Raw genomic sequence first — 24,684 nt, forward strand, 5'->3', positions numbered from 1 at the left:
GTTACGTCTGATAAAAAAAGAGTGAAAAGAAAGAGAAAGGAAAATCAGATAATTGAAGTGCTAAATCAAGTGATGGGAAAAGTAGGGATATGCATTCATTATACTCTCCTTGTCGTTAGCGAAGCAATAACGTCTGGGAGGGACCTTGATCCTCTGGTTTATCGTTTATTTTTTATTCCCTTTTCGGTCTTGTTTTTCTGTGTTTGGGGGGGTCTGCTGGGAGAGAGGATTAGGATGTCTGTCTTCACACCTTTCTGTCCCTCCTGGGATACCACACTGTCACTCAACCCCATGTCCGCTTACAGGGGCACAGATAAGGGACCAAGGAATGAGTGACTGTATGTTTCGCTGTGTGCCTATATTTGTGTGTGTGTCAGGAGGTTGCAGACTGTGTGTGTGTGTGTATGTGTGTGTGTGACTGAAGCGGTGACAAGTATGTCACTGTTTAGCCCAGCGAGGAACTTGTCTCCTCCAGGGGGAAGATTAGAGAGAGAGACAACGAGGGGCAAAACACAGAGAAACTCATGTCCTTTGGCTTTTTTTTTCATTTCAAGCCACGATTTGGTCTGTATGGCTGAGTAAAAGTTTTAGAGGATTAAAGTGCATCTATGTTGACTTTAGGGAGAGAAAAGTGGGATTTCACTCATTGGTTTTTGTTTTGTATCTTCCATCTGTGAAGGTGTAATAAATAACTGAATCAAGATGCAAGTGATGCTCTTCAAGTAAAAAGTAAAATGTTGGAACAGCCACAAGGTTCTGTATCACTCAGTGTCATGCAGTAAGATTTTATTCGTCTGCTTAACATCATATAATAAAACCATTCGTTAAGATGCTTTATAGTACATGTGAATAACACAGTGTGCTATTTGGCTCCTGCAAAGGTGACCTTTTCTATTATACATAAGCCTCAAACAAGGTGCTTTACAACGGTAGCACACCCCTATCTTTACAAAATCCACCATGAATTCCTACAAATCCCCTAAAACAAAAGCTGACCCAGTTTACCAGGGCTCCAATATGATTTATTACAATCTGGTTTAATTTTGAGGATCACTCTGTTACATGAGCAGGATACTCTTTAAAATATGTTATTTATATTGAGTTGAATATATTGTAAGGTGGAAAAAAATAATTGCAGCGTTTCATTCAAATTTTAGATGCTCAAAGTGTTATGTGGTTATTCTTCTCATTTGCTTGTCTTGTGATTTCTCAATACATTGTATTGTCATGTGGTCTGTCTGCAGCAACGTCCGTGGCGGCAACACAAGTGTCAGCAGTGACCAGCGACTCAGCCGGCTCCTCGTACTCCATCAGTGGCATTCTGGGTATCAGCTCAGCCGCCGATGTGGGCAAGAGGAAGAGAGACGAAGGTGAGCAAAAGAATATTTGTGTGTTTGTGTTCTTATCTTAGTTTGTGGTAATGGCATTTTTCAAGTGCAGGTATACAAATACACAACATACATACACAATGTGGGTATCCTCATGGCCCCCTCCTTTCCCTTCCAACATGGAGAGTCCAGATGGAAAAAACTCAGGTCAATGGCAGATGTGTGTGAGTGTGTGTGTGCAGGTGTAATATTGGAGTTCTAAACCAAACATCTTCATTCAGAAACTCCTCTTTGTTTACTAACAGTGCTTCACTGGAAAGCTACCTGAGAAGTCCGCTTATGCATGCACTATTGATCATGTAGCCTGTCATACCAGATCAATGTTGTATGCATGTTAATGAGGTGTGAGCTTGTGTGTGTATGTGTGTGAGTGTGTGTTAGCACATAAGGGGGTTCTCACATGTACTGTATGTGTGCGTGCATGTGCATCCATGTGTGCATGTGTGCATGTTTGTGTGTGTACGTGGCAGTGTCTTGGCATTAAAAAGCCATCCACAGACAGTCTCCTACGGTAAATGAGACAGGACCAGATGTCGGAGTGAGGGGGGGGGGGGGGGGGTGTGTGACGAGCCCCACTGGGGGCTATTTCTCGTTTTTCTCGTACACAGACACACACACACACACACACACACACACACACACACACACACACACACACACACACAACACACACCCACACACACACACACACACACACACAACACACACACACACACCAAATAGTGGGTCTTTTCCCAGTGCAGTGATGAATTTCCAAAACATTCCAGCAGGTTCCAGGATGAATCCCAGGTGCACCTTGAGCATTCTGATATGCTTGGATACGGCCCACTTACCCATCAGCAGAGCACAAAGACTTTAAACCTGACACACACATACGCCCTTCACCCTGTGTTCCTCGTAGTGCCTCCCGTCCCCCAATAACTTTTAATGTCTGGAGCTTAGATGTGGCACACACACACACATACACACACACATGCATGCTCGCATGCACGCTTGCACAAACGCACGCACACGCACACGCACACGCACACCCACACACACACAAACACACACATGCTCACAGAGTACAAATGAATAATGATTGATGTTTGTTCTGGAGACCTGTGCTTTCGCCACACAAGGGATAGGTCATAGTTTGTGAGTGTGCGATGTGAAAGAAAAAAGTGGAAACGCCAGATATTTGATAAAAACTCCCAAAAAACGAAAAAGGTTTTCACGCTTGGTCAAGGTGGAAAAGTTGTTGTATTGTTTGTCACTTAAGTTTCCGCTGCACTGAAGAGACAAACGATTGCGCCACATAACGACACTCTGTGTGGACCCATAAGGACACTGTAACTTTCCTAAAATTGATACGTGAAATAAACTTAAATGCCATATTTAGTTTTCCACCATATGACTATTGCTCTTTTAATTATGTCATCTTGTTGTGCTCTCTGCACCTGCAATGGTTTAATGGCACCCAATTGGAGAATTAGAGCCATCAATAGTTTTTCTAGATGTGCCCAACTCCATACTATTTGGTGAAAATGTGCCCTGAATTGTGATGGAAACTGTCCTTCCAACAGCAGACATTTTGACTTCTAATAGAATGAAACACGGCACAGGGTTAACCTAACATTAATAAAGTGATGGATCAGTTTCATTTGTGTTCTTGTTCCGGGACCATGGTGTTGTGCCTGCTAGTTCACAGCCATCAGTAATGTTATTAGTTACACCTGTGCTTTTCCAGCTATAGCAATTCAAAATGTATCAGGGGTCTACCTTTCATTAAAAAGCCATATTTCATTGATAAGAATAATGAGTCATGTATAATTACACAAACGTATCCCACACTACTATGTGTGCTCTGACGTCTGTGGCACAAACTCTGTGGTTGAATCTGCAGTTGAAGCTGAAGCTTTGTTATCTAATTAGCAGCATTATTGTTTCAGTTTGTTATTAATGTGCGTGACGTGCTACACCATGTGCTACATGTGTGGTCTGTCTCTTGTTTTGTTGACTGGACCTTGTGTCTCACAATTCATATCAAAAATATTGTATCACTTCACGTTTCAATGAAGCATCCACAAAGCATTGTGTCGCTTGGCGTCACGTTTTGCTTGTGTGTTTTATCTGCAGTGTTTGTGTGGCAGAGGTCTGCGTGGTTGGCTCTGTGGTCTAATTAACAGCATTGCTAATCACAGCTTCCATTAGAGCAGCCCCTGCTGGATAATGACACACACACACAGCAAGGGGCGACAGGGGGAACAGCATGCACTGACATGGACAGACAAACACATACACAAATACACAATAATGCAAGTGTCTCACACACACTCACACCCATATGCTTGTCGGTACGAACATTTGTACACAGAAGGAAAGAGACACACACACACACACACACACACACACACACACACACACACACACACACAGCGCCGTCATGTTGACTTTGTCATTATATCTATCTCTTAGTACAGGGGGATATGTTACATGTGCAGTAATGAGACAGTTACAGTGTCTTTCATGGACCTGCATCAGACAAGGTTCAAACCTCAATTTTTCATGTATGAAGAAAAGCATTTAATAGTCTGCTAAAAACGAGAAAACAATGTTTTGTTTCCCTAAAACAAAATCAGGAAAAAGGTGGCATTCAAGTGCAAAATAATGCAAAATAATCCTCTCTAGCTCTAAACATCATTTTGTTGAATGTTAATTTGAATGGACTGGCATGTTTCCGCATGAAGCCTTTTGTCAGTCCATTGGTTGAAAATTAAATTCACCAAACGATCAGGGCAGGAGGTGATTCTTTTACATTTTGCATTCTTTTCTACCTATTCCTGATATTGTTTTAGGGAATCAAACACATTGCAATTCTTGTAGACCTTGTCATACCCTAGCAGGACAGGCACAAGTGCGATTACTGTAATAGTAACAATGGCCAAATCCCATTTATGTGTTCCTGTTACATGACCCTGTTATAGTGCACAATGTTTCAGAAGTATGGCTTCCTTGGACAGTTGAATGTGTTACCTGTGTTTCTTGCTATTACAAGTCAACTATTTACTATTTACTGTTTAACAGCGGACCTCACAACTAAAATTCACCTGTTTCCTCTTATAGACTGGCTGATCCATTCAGTTGAATAATGTTATACTGTTTTCTCTTTTTTAACAAACCATTAGATTCAAGCCACTGAGTGCCTTTGATAACTGAGCTTCAGAGGTGGTTTTGTTATTGTGATATTATAAAATTGATTAAAATGATCATATTATATGAACATCTGTGCAGGAAACCTTTTATTTTTGCTGCAACTTACAAGCATAGGAATGTCAGCTGCGCAAGTGATGGGAACACAGGATCATGGCATGTGTGTTTCTGTGTTAGTGTGTGTGTGTGTGCGTGTGTGCATGCGTGCATGTGTGTGTGTGTATGTCGGCAGGAGGAGTGTGTGAGGGTAAAGCCCTGTGGTGACCTGTGCCCCCAGCCAAAGCCAGGGGAAGTGGGGGGTGACTGGGGCAAAATGTTGATGAATGTTAGTAAAAGGAAGAACTTGACTTGTGGGGCCAAAGGGGGACTATTGTATCTTAACCTATTCTCTTACACACATAGAGTGTGTGTGTGATTGGGTGTGTGTATGTTTATGTGTGTGTGTGTGTGTGTGTGTGTGTGAGTGTGTGTGTGTCTGTGTGTGTGTGTGCGTTTGTGTGTATGTGTGGATATGGAGTTCAGGCCAGGGGGGCCTGTTAAAATGGGGAATGTTTCTTTCCTTCAGTAAAAAAGATGCAAAAGATGGACGAGAGGAGGGAGGGGAGCTCCGCCCTTCACCCTTCACCTGTTCCTCTCAGTAACTCCCGCCCCCAAAAACTTTGATCTCTGAAGTATAGATGGGGGCAAACACACAACACACACACACACACACACACACACACACACACAACACACACACACACAACACACACCACCACACACACACACACAGAGGCAGGGGCTGTGAGGTCAGACTTACGACCCTTGTCCTATCATATGATAATCTATGTCAAGTGCAAAAGATGTGCACTGGTGGTGTCCTGCCCTGTGCCCACATACACACACACATGCACACACACAAACTTTCACTGAAGCTGAAACCCTGAAACCAAAACCCACAAACAGGTAAAAACCCATCTTACTCTCAAAGGTATTTGGGTTTAATAATTCAACTGTTCCTGGGTTGTCGAATAAATGGCAACGGCAGGCAGAGTCAGAGGGAGATGGGTAAGGAGAGGTAGAACCGAAAGAGAGAGAGGGAGAGAGAGATATAGAGAGAGAGAGAGTAAGAAAGAGAGAGGGAGAGAGAGCAAAAGAGGGAGACAGAGAAGGCGGAAGAGAGAGGAAAAAGGCAGAGACGAGAGAACAATAAGGGCTCATTGTTTGTTTTGTTCTGCTCTGAAAAAGAGGGAAGAGAAGCGCTTCCCTTCTGAGACTGACTCACAGCGTTAGAGGCAGCTGTGAATGTGTATGTGTGTGTGTGAATAGGATTTAACCCGTCACGGCAATGAGTTTCTTTACCCATCCATGGATACAATGAGACCAGCCGGATATCAAGCTACCCACCCACAACCACATCCACACCACACACACACACACACACACACACACACACACACACACACACACACACACACAACACAGCAGCCACAGACACACGCACACACAAACACATAACACACACACACACACACACACACACACACACACACACACACACACACACACACACACAAAACAAGCATAGACTACATACGTTCATACAGATGAATGGACAATATTGATTATCATAAGTAAAAGCTTTGTCTTTACAGTAGGACCGGTCTCCTGTGTCTCTGAATGTCCATTGTGGTCTGTCACGGTCTTTCAGTGTGTATTCAGTTCTACGTGTGTGTATATATGTATGTGTGTGTGTGTGTGTGTGTGTGTGTATATGTGTGTGTATGTGTGTGTGTATGTGTATTTGTGCGACAGAGAGAAAGCAGAAAGCAATAAGCTGGCTGAAATGGTGCCATCAGAGCTACATGATTGATCAATTGAATTCCATCATGGGGACTGGCCGGTGGGATTAAATGGGTCACCGTGGGTTACCAGGCTAAAGCATCATACCTGCTTTATCTCCCCCCTGATTGGTCTGTCACCAGAGACCTAGACCATACACTCACACTGCTCCCAGCATCTGTATAAAAATGTGTGTGTGTGTGTGTGTGTGACTATAGTTGAGAAAGAGAGATTATGATCAAGCAGTGTGTTTGTGAGAGAGTGGGTGAAAGACGTTTTGTGTACTGAAAAGGTATGGCGAGGTTTCGTAAGTAATGCAGCGTTGTGTGAGTGCAAGGGTTTTTTGATGACAGCAAGATACTTTCTCATGATTTGAGGTTCACTTGTAGCCTAGTCTTTGCTCTGAACTGCAAAACACTCCTTGTGCCAATGTGCCTGGTTTAGATTTATCATACATATCATACATCAACTCTTAGAGATTTTCACTCAACTGGGAAAATACAGTTTGCAAGAAGTGTAGTAGTATTGTACAGCCGTAGAATTGTAAATTAGTATGTGGTTAAAAAGGCTACGATATTTGCTATTTAAAGGATAGTTCTCCTTTATTACAACTTTGGTGTTATTGTCATGGTTTTGGCCTACTATCGGTTATTGATAATATTGACTTTTTAAACACCAAATTATTTACTAAAATGTGGGGGAAATGGTTAAAGACATATGAGCAGTCAGATGATAATACAGTTTGGTTACCCAAACATGTCAGTGAGAGAAAACTAAGGAAACTGATACAAATTACACAGGAACTGCTTGTTGGCCCCTTACTTTTACGACCCAATGTGCTTGCCATAGTTGTGTGCACACACACATTTCTTGTGCAACAGATGGATAATTTCGATAAACAGTTTTAACTGTTAGCTTGTTTACATCCCGTCTAATCTTCAGAATGTGCAACCTAATCAATGAACTGGAATTTAAATATTAGACAATGTTTAGAAGCCCCGGATTAAGTTTACAAAGTTCCCACTTAATACAATATCACAGAACTTAGCAACTACAGTATGGTTAAAGTTAGAGAAAGATTGTTGATATGGCAAATACCCTATGGTTAGAGTTCAACTAAAACACTTTGTTAATGGGGAACTCCACCAGTTTTACACATCATGTTCTGTTTACAGGTTATGCTAAGTACAACTGCATATGTGAAAATAAAGTGTAGAAGAAGTGAGCTCATCAGATAATATCACTGGTTCTGCTGCAACTTTGATCCAATGCAAAATTGGTGGAGTACTCAAAAGTTAGGGCAAGATCTAACTTGTTATAAACTGGAATTATCCTTTAATGTTAAATGTGGTAAAATACCCTATCTCTAGTTTCTTTCTTTCTTTCTTTCTTTCTTTCTTTCTTTCTTTCTTTCTTTCTTTCTTTCTTTCTTTCTTTCTTTCATCATCACGTTAGGTTTTTTCTTTACACAGTCTGCTGCAAATGGATCTGTATTCTCTGTCTGATATATTTGAAGCCCTCCCCCTCTCCACCTGTCTGTCATATCAATCCCCCTGCACCGGACACACACACACACACACACACACACACACACACACACACACACACACACAGTGACCCCCAGGACTAAAACAGGCTCTCAGGAGCGGTTTGGAGTGATGAATTGGCTGTATAGCGGGGGATTTTCACCCTCATCCCCTTTTTCTCTTTATCTTTTTCTCTGGTTCTCTCTTTTCTAATCATTTGTGAGCTGCGACTCTTCAGAGTTCTTATAATTGTCTCGTTCAGTCCCTCAGCCTTGCAATAACTGCAGGATACGAGAGCTCACAGTCTAATACTGATACCACAGCAATATATATTTGTGTGTCTGTGTGTGTATGTGAGATACGACAAGAGGGAGAAGTGTGTATATGTGAGGGGCAAGAATGTACTTTTGAGAGATCAAGAATGAGAGACAGCATATGCTTGGTAATGGATTGCATTTGTATAGCATTTTCTCAGAGTCTCCACAATCTATGAAGTCAGTCAGTCCTAAATCGGCTCACTGGGGTTCACTTGAGTCCATACTTTGCACAAACTTCTCTCTTCAAATCTGCCTCAGTGATTTATCAATTTTATCAACCCAAGCTTCCCTTATTCCTCTATCATTGCCTGTCTGGTTTCTTCCTCTGTTATACAAACCAGACTCAAAACCCTCTCTAAACCTCTTCTCTTTCTCCTTTAACTGTTTTCTTCATCCATTAAATGTCTTCCATTTACAACTACTCTAACCTCACTCTTTTCTCCTGTACTTCTCGTTTAGGTCTGCAAGATTCACCGCTGGCCAATGGGCATGGCCACAGTGGGCGGGACTTCCTCAGGAAGCAGATGAGAGGGGAACTGTTCTCACCGCAGCAGATCGAGGTATTGGACCACCCGTTTGACAGACCCTGTCCAATCCAATCCAGCTCTGACCTCTATGTAAGCCCCGACTATGGAGGCTGAGTTTGGGAACAAAAAGTATGACTAAAAACACTGAAAACAATGAACAAGACAACACCACACAAAGTACCAGCTTAATGGTCACTCATTTCTTTTTCAGATGGTGCCGCAGCACCATCTGGAATACTTTCTTAGCTGTACATCCATTCAGTTTTGCTTCCCCATTCCAAACCCAATATTTTGGGTTTAATATGTAAAGCAAACAATGTCACGTGCTTGCATAGCTAACTTTGCTAATAGTTTTCTTAGTGATATTATTCTATCTAAGTTTTAATGCACTACTCTCAAGTCACTTTGGACAAAAATGTTTGCCAAATGAATCAAATCTAATTTAATAGTGTAACTGTACATTTGGTACACATGTACACATATATTGTTTATGTTTGTACTGTATATATAGTGTTTTTATACAAACACTTGTGGGTTCAATGTTATAGGAAAATCAACTTAATTTAGATAACTTACATATACCAACAGATACATAACAAATCTTGACAAACTGTGGTGTTTGGTGCTAGATGAATTACTTGTCTCTGACGAGGCTAACAGCCTGCCCTGCTGGCTCTGTCTTGCCATGCCATGTCAATCTCGAAGACATTAGTCAAATTGCATAATGGAAATTAAATTTAAATATTCCTAATTACATCTCCAAAACAATGCAGAATTATTGCATTCATTCTAATGGATTTTTTTCTGGTTCTTTTTTGCACTGGGATCTAAAAGTGTCAGCATCAAGCTGTGTTTCTCTGTCAGTCTGACAGACTACTGTGAGTTTCTGTGGTCTGATAGACATTGTGATGGTTGCAACAGAGACCCAATCAGGCCTATTGATGTTCCAATAATCCAGATACACTGCAGGGGTTAATGAGCTTATTGACCGAGTGTTCATTATGGCCTCGCTTCCTGCTGCTCTGGGACGGCAAAGGAGCTGTCCGCATTCAGATGCATCTTTGGAATGTGCTGCATATGTGTGTGTTGTTTGCATGTGAGATAAACAGTGTATCTTTATGTTGCTTCTAAATTAACCTCCTGCCCTTTCTTAGCAGTTTGGTTAACACAAATCTGAGTGGAATGTAAGTAGTACATTGAATGACAAAAACCACAAGCTAGCATTTGTATTCTCTCTACCTTTTCTCAGATGTCCTCTAATCTGCAGCCCTCCGGTCAATATTTTGTGTCTCAAAATGACACTTGTTTCCACATCCTAAAGACATCGCTACTTCAGGTTTATTTATTCAGTCAATGTCAAGAGCAAGAGAACAAACACACACTAGAGGAGTAGTAGTGTATGGAGTTACATACAGGCTACAGCTTTAGACCTCTAGGGCAGAGTTTGGCTTTTTAGCCCATTCACTTCCCTCTGACCAACATGGGGAGTGGAGTGGCACAGGGCGAGAGGTCGACAGGGCTTGGCTCTAGTACCTCTATAGACTGCGACTCAAGACTATAATACCCAGGATTCATAGTTCAGTGTCCTCTTTGAGCCAGGTCAAGCCACTGGGGGTCGGGCATAGGGGAGCATAGGAGCTTTAAACTACGGGTCACCCTGGGGTCAAAGTGGCTTTAGGATGCTGCATTGTGATTACAAAGAAGTGCACACACACGCACATACGTTCTCTTTCTCACACACACACAAATCTACATTGCTATCCTCTGGTCGACCACCCCCACTTTTTACTAGCCTGCATTTCCCAGAGGAAATGATTGACAGTCAACACTGACAGCCACTGCTCAGCCTCTTTAGTATGTGGGCTGAGGTGTGTGTGCGTGCGTGTGTGTGTGTGTGTGTGTGTGTGTGTTTGAGGCGGTGCTGGTGGGGTTATGGTCAAAGAGGGTCAGGCTGTGTTTTGACTGACTTTTTTGTGACTGAATTTCCTAAAAGATGCCTGATATGTACTTGGCCCTGCTGTTGATGGTGTTTTTGAGTGCGAGTTAGTGTGTATTTGTGAACATAATACAAAGTGACGAAGGGCTTTGCAAGTAAGAGAGAAACAGAGGTGCAAGTTTCAGGTACCCACACTATATTATAAAGGTATACTAATATATAGTAATTTCAGGTTATTTCAACCTTCTCATTATCTTTTAGCTTTCTTGCACTGAAACACAAGCCCCATTCATTATTTCTTCATCCCACTTAAATAGATAAAAAGTTAAATTGCTCACGGTCCTCATAAGCAAATATTATTTTATCTGTCACCAATAGTCACTTTTCTATCCTGTTTGTCTCAGACCTTTACTTTATCTTTCCTCCCTAACAAACCATCCTTTTATCTCATCTCCCTCTCCTGCTCTTGTTCCCACTCTCCCTGTAGTCTATTAAGCCCCACTATTAATTCGTGTGTGCATGCTCGTATGTGTGTGTCTGCATGTGTGCCTGTCAGAGAGAGTTCATTTGAATTTCCCTTCAATCACTTCTTATTACCCAGTTGATAAATCAGCAGGGCTGACAGAGCCCCCACCCATCCATGCTGCCCAGGGTCCAAATGCTCACCCCAGCACCAACCAGTCTGCTCACACTGGGATAGAGAAAGAAAAAGAGAAAATCCTTTTCCCTCCTCCATCAAAAAAGCTTAAAAAGAAGCAGAGGTCATAAGTGATCTTTTCTGAAGGTCAAAAGAGGCTGACAGACTCATAATGCACACTAGGAGTAAATAAATCATTATCATCAAACAATGTGTTGGGGACTATTTTTATCCCCGGATGAACACACATGTTGTACTCTAGTGAGTATTTCCAATAGCAGGACGATGAACGTAGGATTGACTCAAAATACACTTTTACTGCAACATGTCACCAAGTGTAAAGTTGTGTTTAATTGTTTAAGTTGTTTGTTTATTGATTTAATATTTTTGAACAAAAATGGAGCACTATGGAACGGAGAAATTGGGTCTAATCTTTCCCATTTGCATCTTTCCATTGACTTTGTCTTCAATATGCCTTTAAAATTTGCTTTTCGTTCTGTTTGAACATTGTCAGACCTTGGCATTACGGACAAGAGTTGTTAGTATGATCAATTAATTGTTGTTTTCACTTTCATCATGACATTGTTAAAATCAGAGAAATCACCAGCCTTTTCCTTTCTGTTCTTTCTTATTGTTATGTAATCATTACTCTGCACAGAATAGGCATTAGCCACCAATATAATAATATTACATTTCAAAATTAAAATTAATAAACCATTCATAAATTACAAATGTTAGCCCAATTTGTCATTCAAAATGTATGAACTTTTACAGCACCATGCCCAGAGTTGAGGTCTATCTGGCTTGCCTGGAGATTAATTACCTCCCCACTGCTGCCACGCTCAGTTTGAGCGCAGATGAATTCCTTCCCCACAATCCCTGTCTCAGTTGTGGGCCTCTGAGGGAATTGTATTTGTTTATAGTCAAGCCTTTTTCCATCAGGAGTACACAAGACAATGTGGGGAAAGAGAGAGAGGGAAAGAGAGAGATAGAGAAATCGGGAGCTATTTGGGGAATGAAGAAAAAGTGAAATACTATTATGCAAATGGTGCAAGCCAACAACAGGGCCAGTGTGTGTGTGTGTGTGTGTGTGTGTTTGTGTGTGTCAGAGGGCCGATTAGGGCTCATCTGTTGTTGATATGAAATTTGGACCAAACCATTACCTTCCCAGATCTGAGTGAGAAGACCAACCTGCTGTGTGTAAGTGAGGGAGTGAGAGGAAACAAACGTAGTAGGCAGCCACATACTGTAATGTTGAAGGACCTTTAGATAAGTAATCATTTTTCATTATTAGGATGTAACTTGGTAACTCAACATCCGTTTTAATTGAGATATTCTTATAAATGGAAACAGAGAGAGACTGAAAGGCATTATAATAAACCAGACTGCAATAATAAGGCCAATAGGAGAGTTGTATTTATGTCTTGTAAATCTTGAAACAAAACGTACAATATGTTGTTCAACACAGTTTAGTTTTTAGTAGTTAAAACAAAAAAACTGTTTTTAGGTTATATAGCATGCAATACAAATCTGCTACTTATATGATCCTTTGTTCCTGACCTCGAAGCCTGCCAGTAGTTTTCAAACTTTTTGTATTGTGTACCACCCCAGAAAATATTACCACCATTGTGCCCGACATTGAAATACAGTAGCGTAGGCCTACCCTATTTAGCAACAGACAGTTAATGCAGGAGGCAAGTTTAAATTCCTAAAAAGAAGATAACTGACGTTTGAAATATTTATTATAACAACAGAACATTGTGTTTGGCGGCCAGACTCCGACCTCATCCCTCCCCATAGTATGGATTCACATGAGATATTGGGGAGCGATGATAAAGTAGCTTCCCCCTGGCCGGAGCCTGCAGGTAGATGCTGGGTTGGTGGTTGGGTTAACAGAGGACAGCAATACAGGTGCAGACCAGCAGCAGTGTTGACAAGGCAGAGATGGGGAAATTGTGCAGCTTAAATACCCCACCAAATTGAGGGCATGTGTTTGGTAAGTGATACAGGGAGTGAGGCATGTCACGTGGCCTGGTACGCAGTGCAGTTTGAGTTGGCTACCTGAACTAGCTCGCAAGTGTCACCCCATTTATTGTTTTTTTTGTGACCAAATGTTTTTATTTAAAGATTACAAACAATTACAAACAATATGATGAGACATGAGAATGTGTCCCAGGACTAATAAAAAAAAAACACATAGAGGAAACAACAACAAAAACACAATAGCAAGAGCGACATCCGCAGCTTACAAACAATACACACAAAAACAGACATACACAAACGCACACACAAGCAGACACACACACACAGAAAGAAACAAGAGAAGAGACCAAACACATGTGCAAGTAGAGGTAAGAAGACTGGAGCACCAGTCTACAGCTTGGACTTCAATGAGTCAGAAATGCTATACCAAAAGTCCAAATTTTTTTCTGGTGCTCCATTTACAAAAGCTGTAAACAGTTCCAAATATACAATATCCAAAAAAGAAAGCGTCCATGTACAAATAGACACGTCATAAAGTGGTTTCCAACGGGTTGCAGTCATTTTCTTAGCAGCCGTGAGTCCAGCAAATACAGCACGTTTTTTTAGTTTTAGAGAGCTGAAGGGCTGACAGATTGTTCAGAATCAAAACATTGACAGTAACAGGTACAGTAACATTAATCAGGGTAGATATTTTGGATGCAATATTGTTCCAGAACTGACAAACAGGAGAGCAATCCCAGAACATTAGAAGATAAGAGCCCCGAGCCTTCAGTGGGCAGAAAGTGCATAAAGGGCAGTAAGTCGCCCCTTTTATTGTTGACTGGTGTTAGCCACATCCCTGGTAGCACTACAACTGGCACTTAAACTGTTATCTCAAATTTGGATTCAGTAGGAGTGGGCTGCAGTGTGTTTTATGTCTACAGCTACACGAGACTACTACTATTTAGCTAATTTGCTTGTTGTGCTGAGATGTGTGGAAGAGATGAGTCATATCTCCTTACTGTTTTAGTATTTTCATTCCAAAATGTTGTAATAGTTTGATACTATTGCGTGTTTTTAAATCTACTTAAGTTACTGAAATTAACGTAATTAAAAAAAAAACGTGTACAGTTCACTAGAGAGAGAACCATACAGTAGTTTGAGAATTATTTATGTAGACCTGATATCAAACAACACGATGTTGCATTGTGTTGCAGAAAAAAAGTTTAACAAGGTTAAACTTTTATACTACTGCATTTGTTTTTGTTGGAGCTCTGTGTCAACCCAGGGGTGTCATTAAAATGAATGAGGCAGCGGCATTTCTCTCACGCAGAGCTAATGTTGGTCTGAACATAATCTTTTCCTTTCAGAGTTTTCCAAAAGAACCATGATTTCTTTCTGTCTTTCCACATAAATTTCTCTTTTTCATTATTTTATTTAACAGTTCTCATCTTTCCTCATGTCTTACATGCATCCATTTCTCTCTGTCATCCATTTCTCTCTTTCCCAATTACCTCCTCTCATCCTTCTTTCTGCCTATGACTTCCTGCCCCAGGTCCAGCTCCCCCTGCGATCTTTTCTTGTAACCCTTTCTTATAACCCTATCTTGCCCTGTACAACTCCCCCACCTTTACTATTGCCACCCCTCAAACCCCAGCCCCTCCGCAGCTGTGTCCCTCCTCTTTGATGAGAGCTGATGGCGCTGTATGAGCGGTGGAATTGACAACATTTATGGTGCAGAATGAGAATGATCCATCTTCCTTAGCGGGCCTGTCACCCCACTGGCCAAACTTCATCATGGCCAATTACCATGGCAGACCCCTTCTTCTGTGCTGCTGCTGCTGCCTGGCCCCCATCTACATGGACACATTAGACACCATTATAATAAGACAGAGAGCGGCCAAGAGAAGGAGGAGGAGGTGCAGGGATAGCATGTATGATTGGGTGAAAAAAAAAAAACTACAGGTGTGATGTCTGTGTGTGTGTGTGTGTGTGTGGGGGGGGGGGATGTAAAGAGAGAAAAGAGGCGTTAAAAATGTGTCTGAGTGTGTAAAGCGAGGGAGCGGGAGGAGAGAGAGAGAGAGAGAGAGAGAGAGGGAGAGAGATGTGTGTGTAGTGTACTGAGTAAGCTCTTATTTGGCAGGTCACAGTCCAGTGGTTGTGTTGTGTGTTGACGAGCACAGGGGTGTTTAAGAGGTCAGTGAGCACAAACACACACCTCACTTACAGCTCCACACACACAAACACACAGGTGCAGAGTTATTAAAGGGTCAGTGCAAACTCTCACCTCATCACCTAAAGGAAATTCTGATTGCTGTCATTACACACACACACACACAACACACCCACACACACCACACACACACACACACACACACACACACACACACACACACACACACACACACACACACCACAACACCCACCACACACAATCAGCAGAAAAGCGACATAGTACATTGTCACTGACTACAAATCTTTAAGCTAATTGAACCCAACAATTCGATTGAGCAAAGTGATTTACACTTTACGCCTTTTGGCCGTCCCACTTTTGTTTTGTATTAACAAGCTGTGGCTGTGACGTTAGTTATGATGTCATTGCCTCATTTCCTGTTTCTAGAAACAGGGTTAACATGAAGGCCTTGGTGCTGTCTGAAGAATAACAACCTAAAAAGTGTTGCACGTCTACCAATCAAAGTTTTTTATATGTCTTTTTTGCCTCTTTGTATACATTGAACACAACACCACAAACACGCACGCACGCAAACACACACACACACACAGCACGCACGCACGCAGCACGTCACACACACACACACACACACACACACACACACACACACACACACACACACATTCAGCAGGCAGGTCATTTGCCCATCATGAGCGTAGTGGCCCTTAGAATTGGTGGTTAATCTATATATAGCTGGTCATCAGTGTCAATACCACCACTCTAAATTACCACATACACACAAACGCACACAGATCTGGCAGAGAGATGAAGATCGATGGGTCATGGCTTGGTGTGCGGGTCAGACACAGGTGAGCAGACAGTTTTCATTATCCAGCTATCTGTCTGCATTTTAGGAGAGTGAGAAAGAAGGCTTCACCTGGTTGTTAAAGAGGCTGCATGATCTTGGTTAATCCAAAGGTCACAATTTATATTTTGGACAGTAGATATGTTGTTTGTACTTATTTACTTTGCATTAAAATCTTCTGTGTTTTCTGATGTGATCTTTTTCGAATTTGTGGTGGCACAACAATAGTTTTTGGCACACGTACAACCAGAAGAGGTTTGGTTTGGTATGGAAATGAACATTTTAAGAAATGCAATCAAAATGAATAATTTGTATAACGCATTTATAATTGTAAATCATTTCATCAAAGTAACCAAATGATATGTTAAAAAAACATTAATTTTCACAAAATAAACATGCATTAAATGTAAGTTTCTGAGAACTTGCGCAGAGAATAAAAAACCCTACAACTAGACAACAAGAACAACAACAAGATTTGTGTGTGTGTGTGTGTGTGTGTGTGTGTGTGTGTGTGTTTGTGTGTGCGTGTTTATGCATGTGTGTTCAGTGTACTGGGAGACCGCTCGCACGTGTGTTGAGCTGATGATAGTTCTTATTGTTGTTGGTATCTAGGGAGACAAAAGGCTTAGTGCTAGTCATGGTAATGCCACTGTGTCTGTATACAATGTGTATGATTGTGTGTTTGTGTGTGTGTGTATGTTTGTGTGTGTGTGTGTGTGTGTGTGTGTGTGTGAGAGAGAGATAGAGAGAGAGAGAAAGAGAGAGAGAGAGTGAGAGAGATGAGGAGAAAGAACAAGTTGAGCCTATGGTTATAGTTGGACTGTTGGACTTGGTTGTATAGTAAATTCATTTTTGTAAACAGATCAATAAACTCAACTGTTTGTGTGTGTGTGTATGTGTGTGTGTGTGTGTGTATGTATGTGTTCTCATACTAAAGCTTCTTTGCTATGAGAAAGGGGTAGCTTGTTGTAAATACAGCAGGATATAACAAATAGAATGATCACAGCTGTGAGCAGCATCCAGCACTAGTACTACGGTATATTCTGAAAATGTCATGTTGTTTTTCTTCTGTTCTAATCTTTCTTCACTTCCTGTCTCTACCCAGACGTCAGATTATTCAGCCATGGCCTCACTAGCTGGTGGACTTGATGAGATGAAGAACAGTTTGGCCAGTCCTGGAACAGGAGCGGAGTTAGGAGCCAGCATGTCAGGTCCACAGTCCTATTCACTTGTTCCAGGTAAGAAAGACATCCAACTAATAACTGAAAATACTTTTTGTTACCTCATTAAAAACTAAATTGATTTGTATAAATTAAAAAGGCATACACTAATACATTTAGTATACTTTAATTCATTTCTACTTTTCATCATCAGCTAAGCTGGACTTACGGTGTGCACATGCCTTTTTCTATATATTGTTTTGCCTTTTTGGAAACAAACCTGAATGTGCATACACTGCTTTGTGACTAAAGCTAATTGCCTAGTGTACATTCTAAGCCAAAAAGTCAAAGTCAAGGAGACCCAAAAAGTCAAAAAATTGTTTTTATCATTTAAGTATATTATCATAAACCTACAATAACCCTAACCCTAGGCCTAAAATTATAAGATGCAAATTTAGAGCATTTAGAAATTTAGGAAAACAATATTTATTTTCATTTCTTTATTTATTTATCTATTTGATGGAATTATTTTGCTCTGGCTATGTGATAACCTAATTGCATATTACTAAATGCAAGAGAAAATGATTCATAAATCAAGCCTATAGTGCACAGGTCAGAGCTTAGTATTACATAAACAAAAAAACAGTTATTCATATTCCAGACACACTAAGCCAAATGCCTTTAAGTCTACCTCAGCAGCTACATGGATTCTAAGTGATTGAAGCTGCTTAAAGAGATCAGAGATTTGGATCTCAGGAGAGGTGAGAAGCCCAGAGGAAAGGAAGAAAAGAAAGGTGGAAGGATGGAGGAAAAGTGAGAGCTGCGTCTCTTCCTCTGACTCTATTTAGGGGTACTGGGAGAGGCAGTGGTTAATTAAGAGTAGACCTGGGAGCACTTGGACAAGGCTTCGACGTTCCCATCTATAATGAGGGGAATCATAGAGCTGGGAATTTGGGATATCTGGGAATGGGCTCTTTTATGCCCTTTGAAACCACTGAGGAATATTACCTGCCCGAGAGAGAGAGAGAGAGAGAGAGAAAGAGAGAATTTCCATTTCTGCTTATGCATGCAAACGCATATTAATATTCACACACACACACACACACACACACACACACACACACACACACACACACCTTCATATTATGCATGCATTTCCTTGCTCATCCTTTCCCTCAAAATAGAGCTCCCTCTAGGGGATCAGTCGTCCCTGTGTTGACACATTGACGCAACAGTATTTCACCCCTGACGTGTTGATGCTCTGGACACACTGTAGAGCAACATTTACACATTCAATCTTCGTTTCTGAGGCCTTTCCAAATCTGAAGGGCATTTTTGTTTTACCCAGGACTTCACCTAGTCTACTCGACTGCAGAGGGACAAACTGTACACCCTCGATTACTTCCAGGTTTGACATGTAGACATGTTGCTCTGATGGCTTTTTGGTGGGGAAGGGTAAGAAAGAGAGAGACGGTCAAAGAGAAAGGGAGGAAAAGGATGTGTGTTCATGTAGCTGCAAGTGAGCACAGAGGAGACTTGTACTTGTTGGTTGACCTCTACGGCAAAGCTGTGGAGAACAGATACTCAACGCAACTGGCATACATATGCACAAAATACACCGCATGCACAGACTAGAAAACACACACACACACACACACCACCCACAACACACACACACCCACACACACACACACACCCACCACACACACACACACACACACACACACACACACACACACACACACACACACACACACCTCAGAGGATCTGGCCCTGTCTGCCCCCTCTAAGTTGGGCTGTAGAGAGTCCATCTCTTCCTCCCTCTCCTCCTTGCCCTGTGCACTGACCCTGAGCGGATGAGTAGCCCGTCTGCACTAATGCCTTGCTGTCGCGTCAAACACTGAGGAAAACTTTACTACACTGAGACAGGAGAGAGGAGGTGGAGAGGGACAGAGGAGGCTGGAGTAGAGAGAGGAAGTGTGAGAGAGAAACACGAGTAGGGAGGGAGGTGAAGAGGCAAATATTAAGTGAAGAGGACAGAAATATAAGTCTCTGTTGATAAATTACCACGTGTTGTATTTTCCTTTCTTCTCATCATCTCCATTTCTTCTCCCATTTTTGTTCTCCTTGATTTTTATTTTATTTTCAAGTAAAATCAGAGGGTGAGCAAATTGGATATTTGAGAATTTAAAAAAGGACAACAATGAATTTGCTGATAGTCATTTTTTAACATGTAACACAAACAAACCTTTTGACAAGGGATCCTTATCAGCATGGCTCTAAAGAATGGCAATATCGGTTGGTCGTTTAACTACTTTAGTGCAGACTGAAATATCTCAGTTTTGTACTGACATTCATGCTCCCCAGAGGATGTATGTATCCTAATGACTTTGGTGATCCTCTTATTTTTCCTCTAGCAACATCGTGAGGTTAACATGTCTGTTTTTGAGTGAAAAATGTATGAAATGTCCCTCCCAAACTCATGGATGGATATTCCCCCTCACGATGATTTGTAATAACTTGGGTGATCATTACGTGAACATGAACATTATACCTGCTTGACATCAACAGTTTTAGCATTATCATTGTGAGCATGCACAAGTGAGCGGACAGCATCATCACAAAGACAACACGATTCTATAAGAGCTTCTTTCCAGCTGCAGTAAGACTTTTGGCCAAAACAAAATGAAATATTTTGCTGTGTGTAACGTAACATATCTGTGCAATAAACCTGTGCATCTTATTTATTTACTTATTTTTTAATAATAACCGTGCACTTTAATATCTATATAATTGCATTTATATGCATTTATGCATTTATATTTTTTGCAATTTAGGAATGCAATTTATTTATTTTTATTGGTACTTTTTACTAGTTTTGTGAAATTTTATTTATTTATAATGTAAATGCTTTGTGTGTCTTTTTAAACTCAACTTGACTCTGAGTAACTACTGCACAAGAGTTCCTATGTGTGAAAACACAAATGGCAAATAAAGTTCTCTTGATTAGTGTACTGGCCTTAGCATTTTGCACCATAAAGCACCATTGAGCCTAAATAAAGCCTCACCGAGCCACTGCCGTCGCTGATCTGTGACTATGAGAACTGTTCAGAACAGGAAATTTTGCAGTTGAAAAATAAAATTGTCCACAATATTGTTCTCCTCTTCATTCCCATCTCCTCCTGCTCCTCCTGCTTCTCTTCTCAGTTAGTTAGTGGTGGTTAAGTGAAGGGGAAGTGAATGGGATTGATGGTGTTAGCATCTGAGCTGTTTATGATGATGATAAATGTGTGTGTGCAGGGGGGAGGGAGGCGGACGGTGTCGATGCATGTGTGTGTGGGTGTGTATGATGATGATGAATGGAGGGCTCCCTCTCCATGCACTCCCGATGTCTACTGCGTGCAAACATAGAGAAATGATTTGGGCCGACACACTATCATGTAGTCTAATGCAGTTATATATCCTATCCACCAAGTGACAGACAAGGGAGGGGGGATACCGAGAGAAGGGGGCAGTTGGCAAATGAATGGATGTCAGTGGATGGAAAATAAGGAGGAAATAAATAAGAGAAAGAGTAACATCCTAAATGTGCTCTTGCATTATTATTTCAGTAAAGATCCTGCATGAGGTGTTGAGTTTTGGTGATCTTATACTTTAAGTATTTACTATAATTACTGTCAGAAGTGGAAAGTAACAAATAGAAACAAATAGGACTTAATTTTTTCCTGTAATTGCCTTTTTCATAGCATAACAGGTATATCTAATAACATGAACATTATCTGCAGTATTTTCAGACATCTTATGATTGTTGAGGCTTACTGGGACACCGCAATGGAACAGAGCCATTCCCAATATTATTGATTACACCTTCTTTTCCTGCTATGGAAAAGGTCAATTGAGAAGCTTTTTCCTTTACTTCAATCAGCACAATCAGTAGGAGACTATTGGGGCGGCTGTGGCTCAGGTGAGCGTTGTCTACCAAACAAAAGGGTTGGTGGTTTGATCCCTCAAAGTGTTGTTGGGCAAGACACTGAACCCCAAATTGCTCCGATGCTGTTCCATAGGTGTGTGAACGTTTATTTGGTGAGCAGGTGGCACCTTGTATGGCAGATTCGGCCACCAGCACATGAATGTGTGTGTAAATGGGGCCTGTAAAATGGAGAAATGCTTTGAGTAGTCATTGCAGACTATTTACATATTACAGTTCAGTTTCTTTCCTTTCCTTGCTGTCCAAATGTTAACACAAAAGGTCTTCTGTCCAATATGAAACAGCACAGTAAATAAGGAAAGTGCCCTCTTGCCTTTTTAACACAATCAGAATTCAGAAATCAAAATCATCGTCTTTTGTCGAACTTTTATTTTGGTGCTGACACAAGTTGATTGATCAATTGATGAACTAACTAGCTGAACAGTAACAACAATAAAAAAAATTGATAACCAACTTTTAATCTTCTAAAGCAAAAATGGCAAAAATTCACAGGTTAAATCTCCGCAAACATGATTATTATTTATGCTTTTTTTTTTTTTTTTTTTTCTTAAATTTTATAGTAAATAAGGTATATCTCTTTGGGTTTGAACTTTTGGCCGCACACAACAAGACAACATCTTAGACTTGGTTTAAAAAATTAACTGACAATGAAAATAATTGTTAATAATTGTTAGTTAAAGTAATTGATTCTGGGAAGGTTCAATATAAAACAATAATATCATGCATAACTAACACACATAATAGAGCCAGGAGGTACAGTTATGATGACAATGACAATGTTGAAACTGTTGATAATATTGACAGCAGGTTATTGAAGACAGCATACGTGTGTGTGTGTGTGTGTGTGTGTGTGTGTGTGTGTGTGTGTGTGTGTGATTACAGGTCGCGACCTAGCCAGCACCACTCTGCCAGGCTACCCTCCTCATGTTCCTCCCACTGGACAGGGCAGCTACTCCACCCCCTCCCTCACTGGCATGGTACCTGGTGAGTACACACACATTGTTTCTTGGTACCAATAGTGCCATCGTGCTTGGCTTTCTTTTACAGTAACTCTGTCATCTCTCGCCACCCGTCATCATAGCAGATCTCTAACATACATATCTGTTTGCATTCCCACTGGATGTATGTGTGTCTTTAGGGGGTACACTTAGCTTTGCCACTTCCTCCTTCTTGTTTGTCTACACTATGGTTGACAGTGCTCCCAGGCGGTGGCGTGTGTGTGTGTGTGTGTGTGTGTGTGTGTGTGTGTGTGTGTGCGTGTGTCGTTTGTGTGTCTCTGTGTATCATTAGAAACCAGCCACAGTAGCACAGCTGTCCCTCCTCAACATTAGTAATTTGTTTTTAATGAGAATCACCAGTGACCCACGACTAATTCATTCATTCCCTTCCACTCCGCCTTCTACGCTGCTTTTGTGTTTCAATCCTGGACCCCATTCTCTCTCTCACTCTCTCTGTCTCTGTCTCTGTCTCTCTCTCTCGCTCTCTCGCTCTCTCTCTCTCTCTCTCTCTCTCTCTCTCTCTCTCTCTCTCAATTTCTCTCTCTCACAGTCTTGCAGTGGTGGTTGTGGTCAGTGTGAAGTATACTGCAGAGAAATAAAAGGATAAAACACAAAAGCAATATCTGCAGGGAAGCAAAGTCAATACCATGTTGTTTACAAGTTCTTGTCTCTTCTGTGTATTCCCAATCATTCAGTCTGTGACACACACACACACACACCTGGGCTGACACACACACACACACACTCACACACACACACACACACTCTCAGCGGACATGTAGAAACAGCACGTCTAAAGATGGGTAACCCTGTCCCCCTGCGCTAACCCTGTCCTCCGGTTTGACAGCATATTTGTGTGTATGTGTGTGTGTGCGTGTGTGTGTGTGTGGTTGGGGGGGGGGGGGGTATGTTTATGTGTGTGCTGTATGAGATTGTTTGTGTGCATGTGTATTTGTTTTTGACAGTGTGTTGTGTGTGTGTCTGTGTGTGTCTGTGTGTGTGTATGCGACCTTGACACTGAGCTACACTAGGGAGATCCTGAGCCTCCTCTCGCCTCCTTTCAACCCCCTCTCCCTCCCCTCGTCTCCTAAACAACCTGACATGTTGCCGTCACTACGGTGATGACAAGGGTAGGATGTTCGCACCCAGGGATGCCATGGAGACTGTATCCCGACCCCACCTGACAGATGCAGCTAAACATACACACACATAAGCACACACAAAGGGTAGTGTGAAAAAGAAAACTTGTTTGGTTGTTCATCCAAATACACACACAAACAGTCTCTACATCTAGATTCTTCTCAGTGAATATTTGACGCGGCCTGAATCCTTGAGTTGACCGAAGTCAATGGAAAAGATAATCTTTCAACTTTGCTTCTCCAGCTTCGCCATGTTATCTCAGCACTTCTCAGGCAAATTATCCTTCTTTTTGTCCGCTCTGTCTAATATTATACCTTCATTAAGCAAGCAACTCTCTTCTGCTGTTCTTCTTGTCTCTCTCTGTCTCTCTTTCTGCAGCAGGGGGGCTGACACTCAGAGGGGGTGTAGAGGAGCAGTGAGGCAGAACCGACAGAACGAGAGGGAGAGAGGAGGAATGGGGGGGGGGGATTTGGAAGGAGGGGGCATCAGGGTCTGTGACTGTCAGCTATGGGAGAGGGATCCCCCGGGAGAAGTGAAGGTTCAAGAAAAAAGAAAGAAGAGCAAAAGATTGAAAAAAGAGAGCGGTGAAGAGATGTAAAATAAAGAGAGAGAGAAGAAATAGGGAAGAATGTTGTTTTGATGTGAAGGGTGACGGGCGGGCTGTATTCAGGCGGGCCAGAGGACAAGAGAGAAAAATAAAGAGAAAAGGGGTGAAGGGAGAGTGGGAGGGGAAGACAAGAGGAACAGTAGACCCCAGACAGTAACTAGTAAATGAGGGAGAAAAGCTACGCCATCATCCATTGAATGAGAGGAGCACTACAGTCTCGCTGAGCTCTCCTGTTCAGTCACTAGCACTAGCCTGCAAAACATTCAGTTTAAAACTAAGGGCAGGTTAAAGCTTCACTATAAACTAAATTAATCTGAACAAGTCCTCCAAACAAAATGACAACATTTGTCATTTAAACAAACAATGAATGTTGTCATTGTTTAAATGTGCACACTAGAATCCCAGATATGATAAATGCTGTTTGTCAAAACATTTCTGCACCTTATC

At 41.5% G+C, this 24,684-nt stretch overlaps 1 protein-coding gene across 3 annotated transcripts in view; it reads left to right on the forward strand.

The window, feature by feature from the left end:
• The window catches only part of pax5 (paired box 5), a 54,040-nt gene that overhangs the window by 22,277 nt on the left and 7,079 nt on the right, over positions 1–24,684 (forward strand). For 2 of the 3 annotated variants that reach the window (XM_032539786.1, XM_032539793.1), the window contains exons 5-8: positions 1,245–1,370; positions 8,704–8,804; positions 17,450–17,582; positions 22,375–22,476. In XM_032539786.1, the coding sequence (XP_032395677.1) occupies positions 1,245–1,370; positions 8,704–8,804; positions 17,450–17,582; positions 22,375–22,476 (462 nt within the window). Of the gene's footprint in view, positions 1–1,244; positions 1,371–8,703; positions 8,862–17,449; positions 17,583–22,374; positions 22,477–24,684 lie in introns of all 3 variants that reach the window. The other variant, XM_032539775.1, reaches the window with a different exon arrangement.

This window comes from Etheostoma spectabile, chromosome 2 (assembly GCF_008692095.1).
Source record: "Etheostoma spectabile isolate EspeVRDwgs_2016 chromosome 2, UIUC_Espe_1.0, whole genome shotgun sequence".
Lineage (NCBI taxonomy): Eukaryota > Metazoa > Chordata > Actinopteri > Perciformes > Percidae > Etheostoma > Etheostoma spectabile.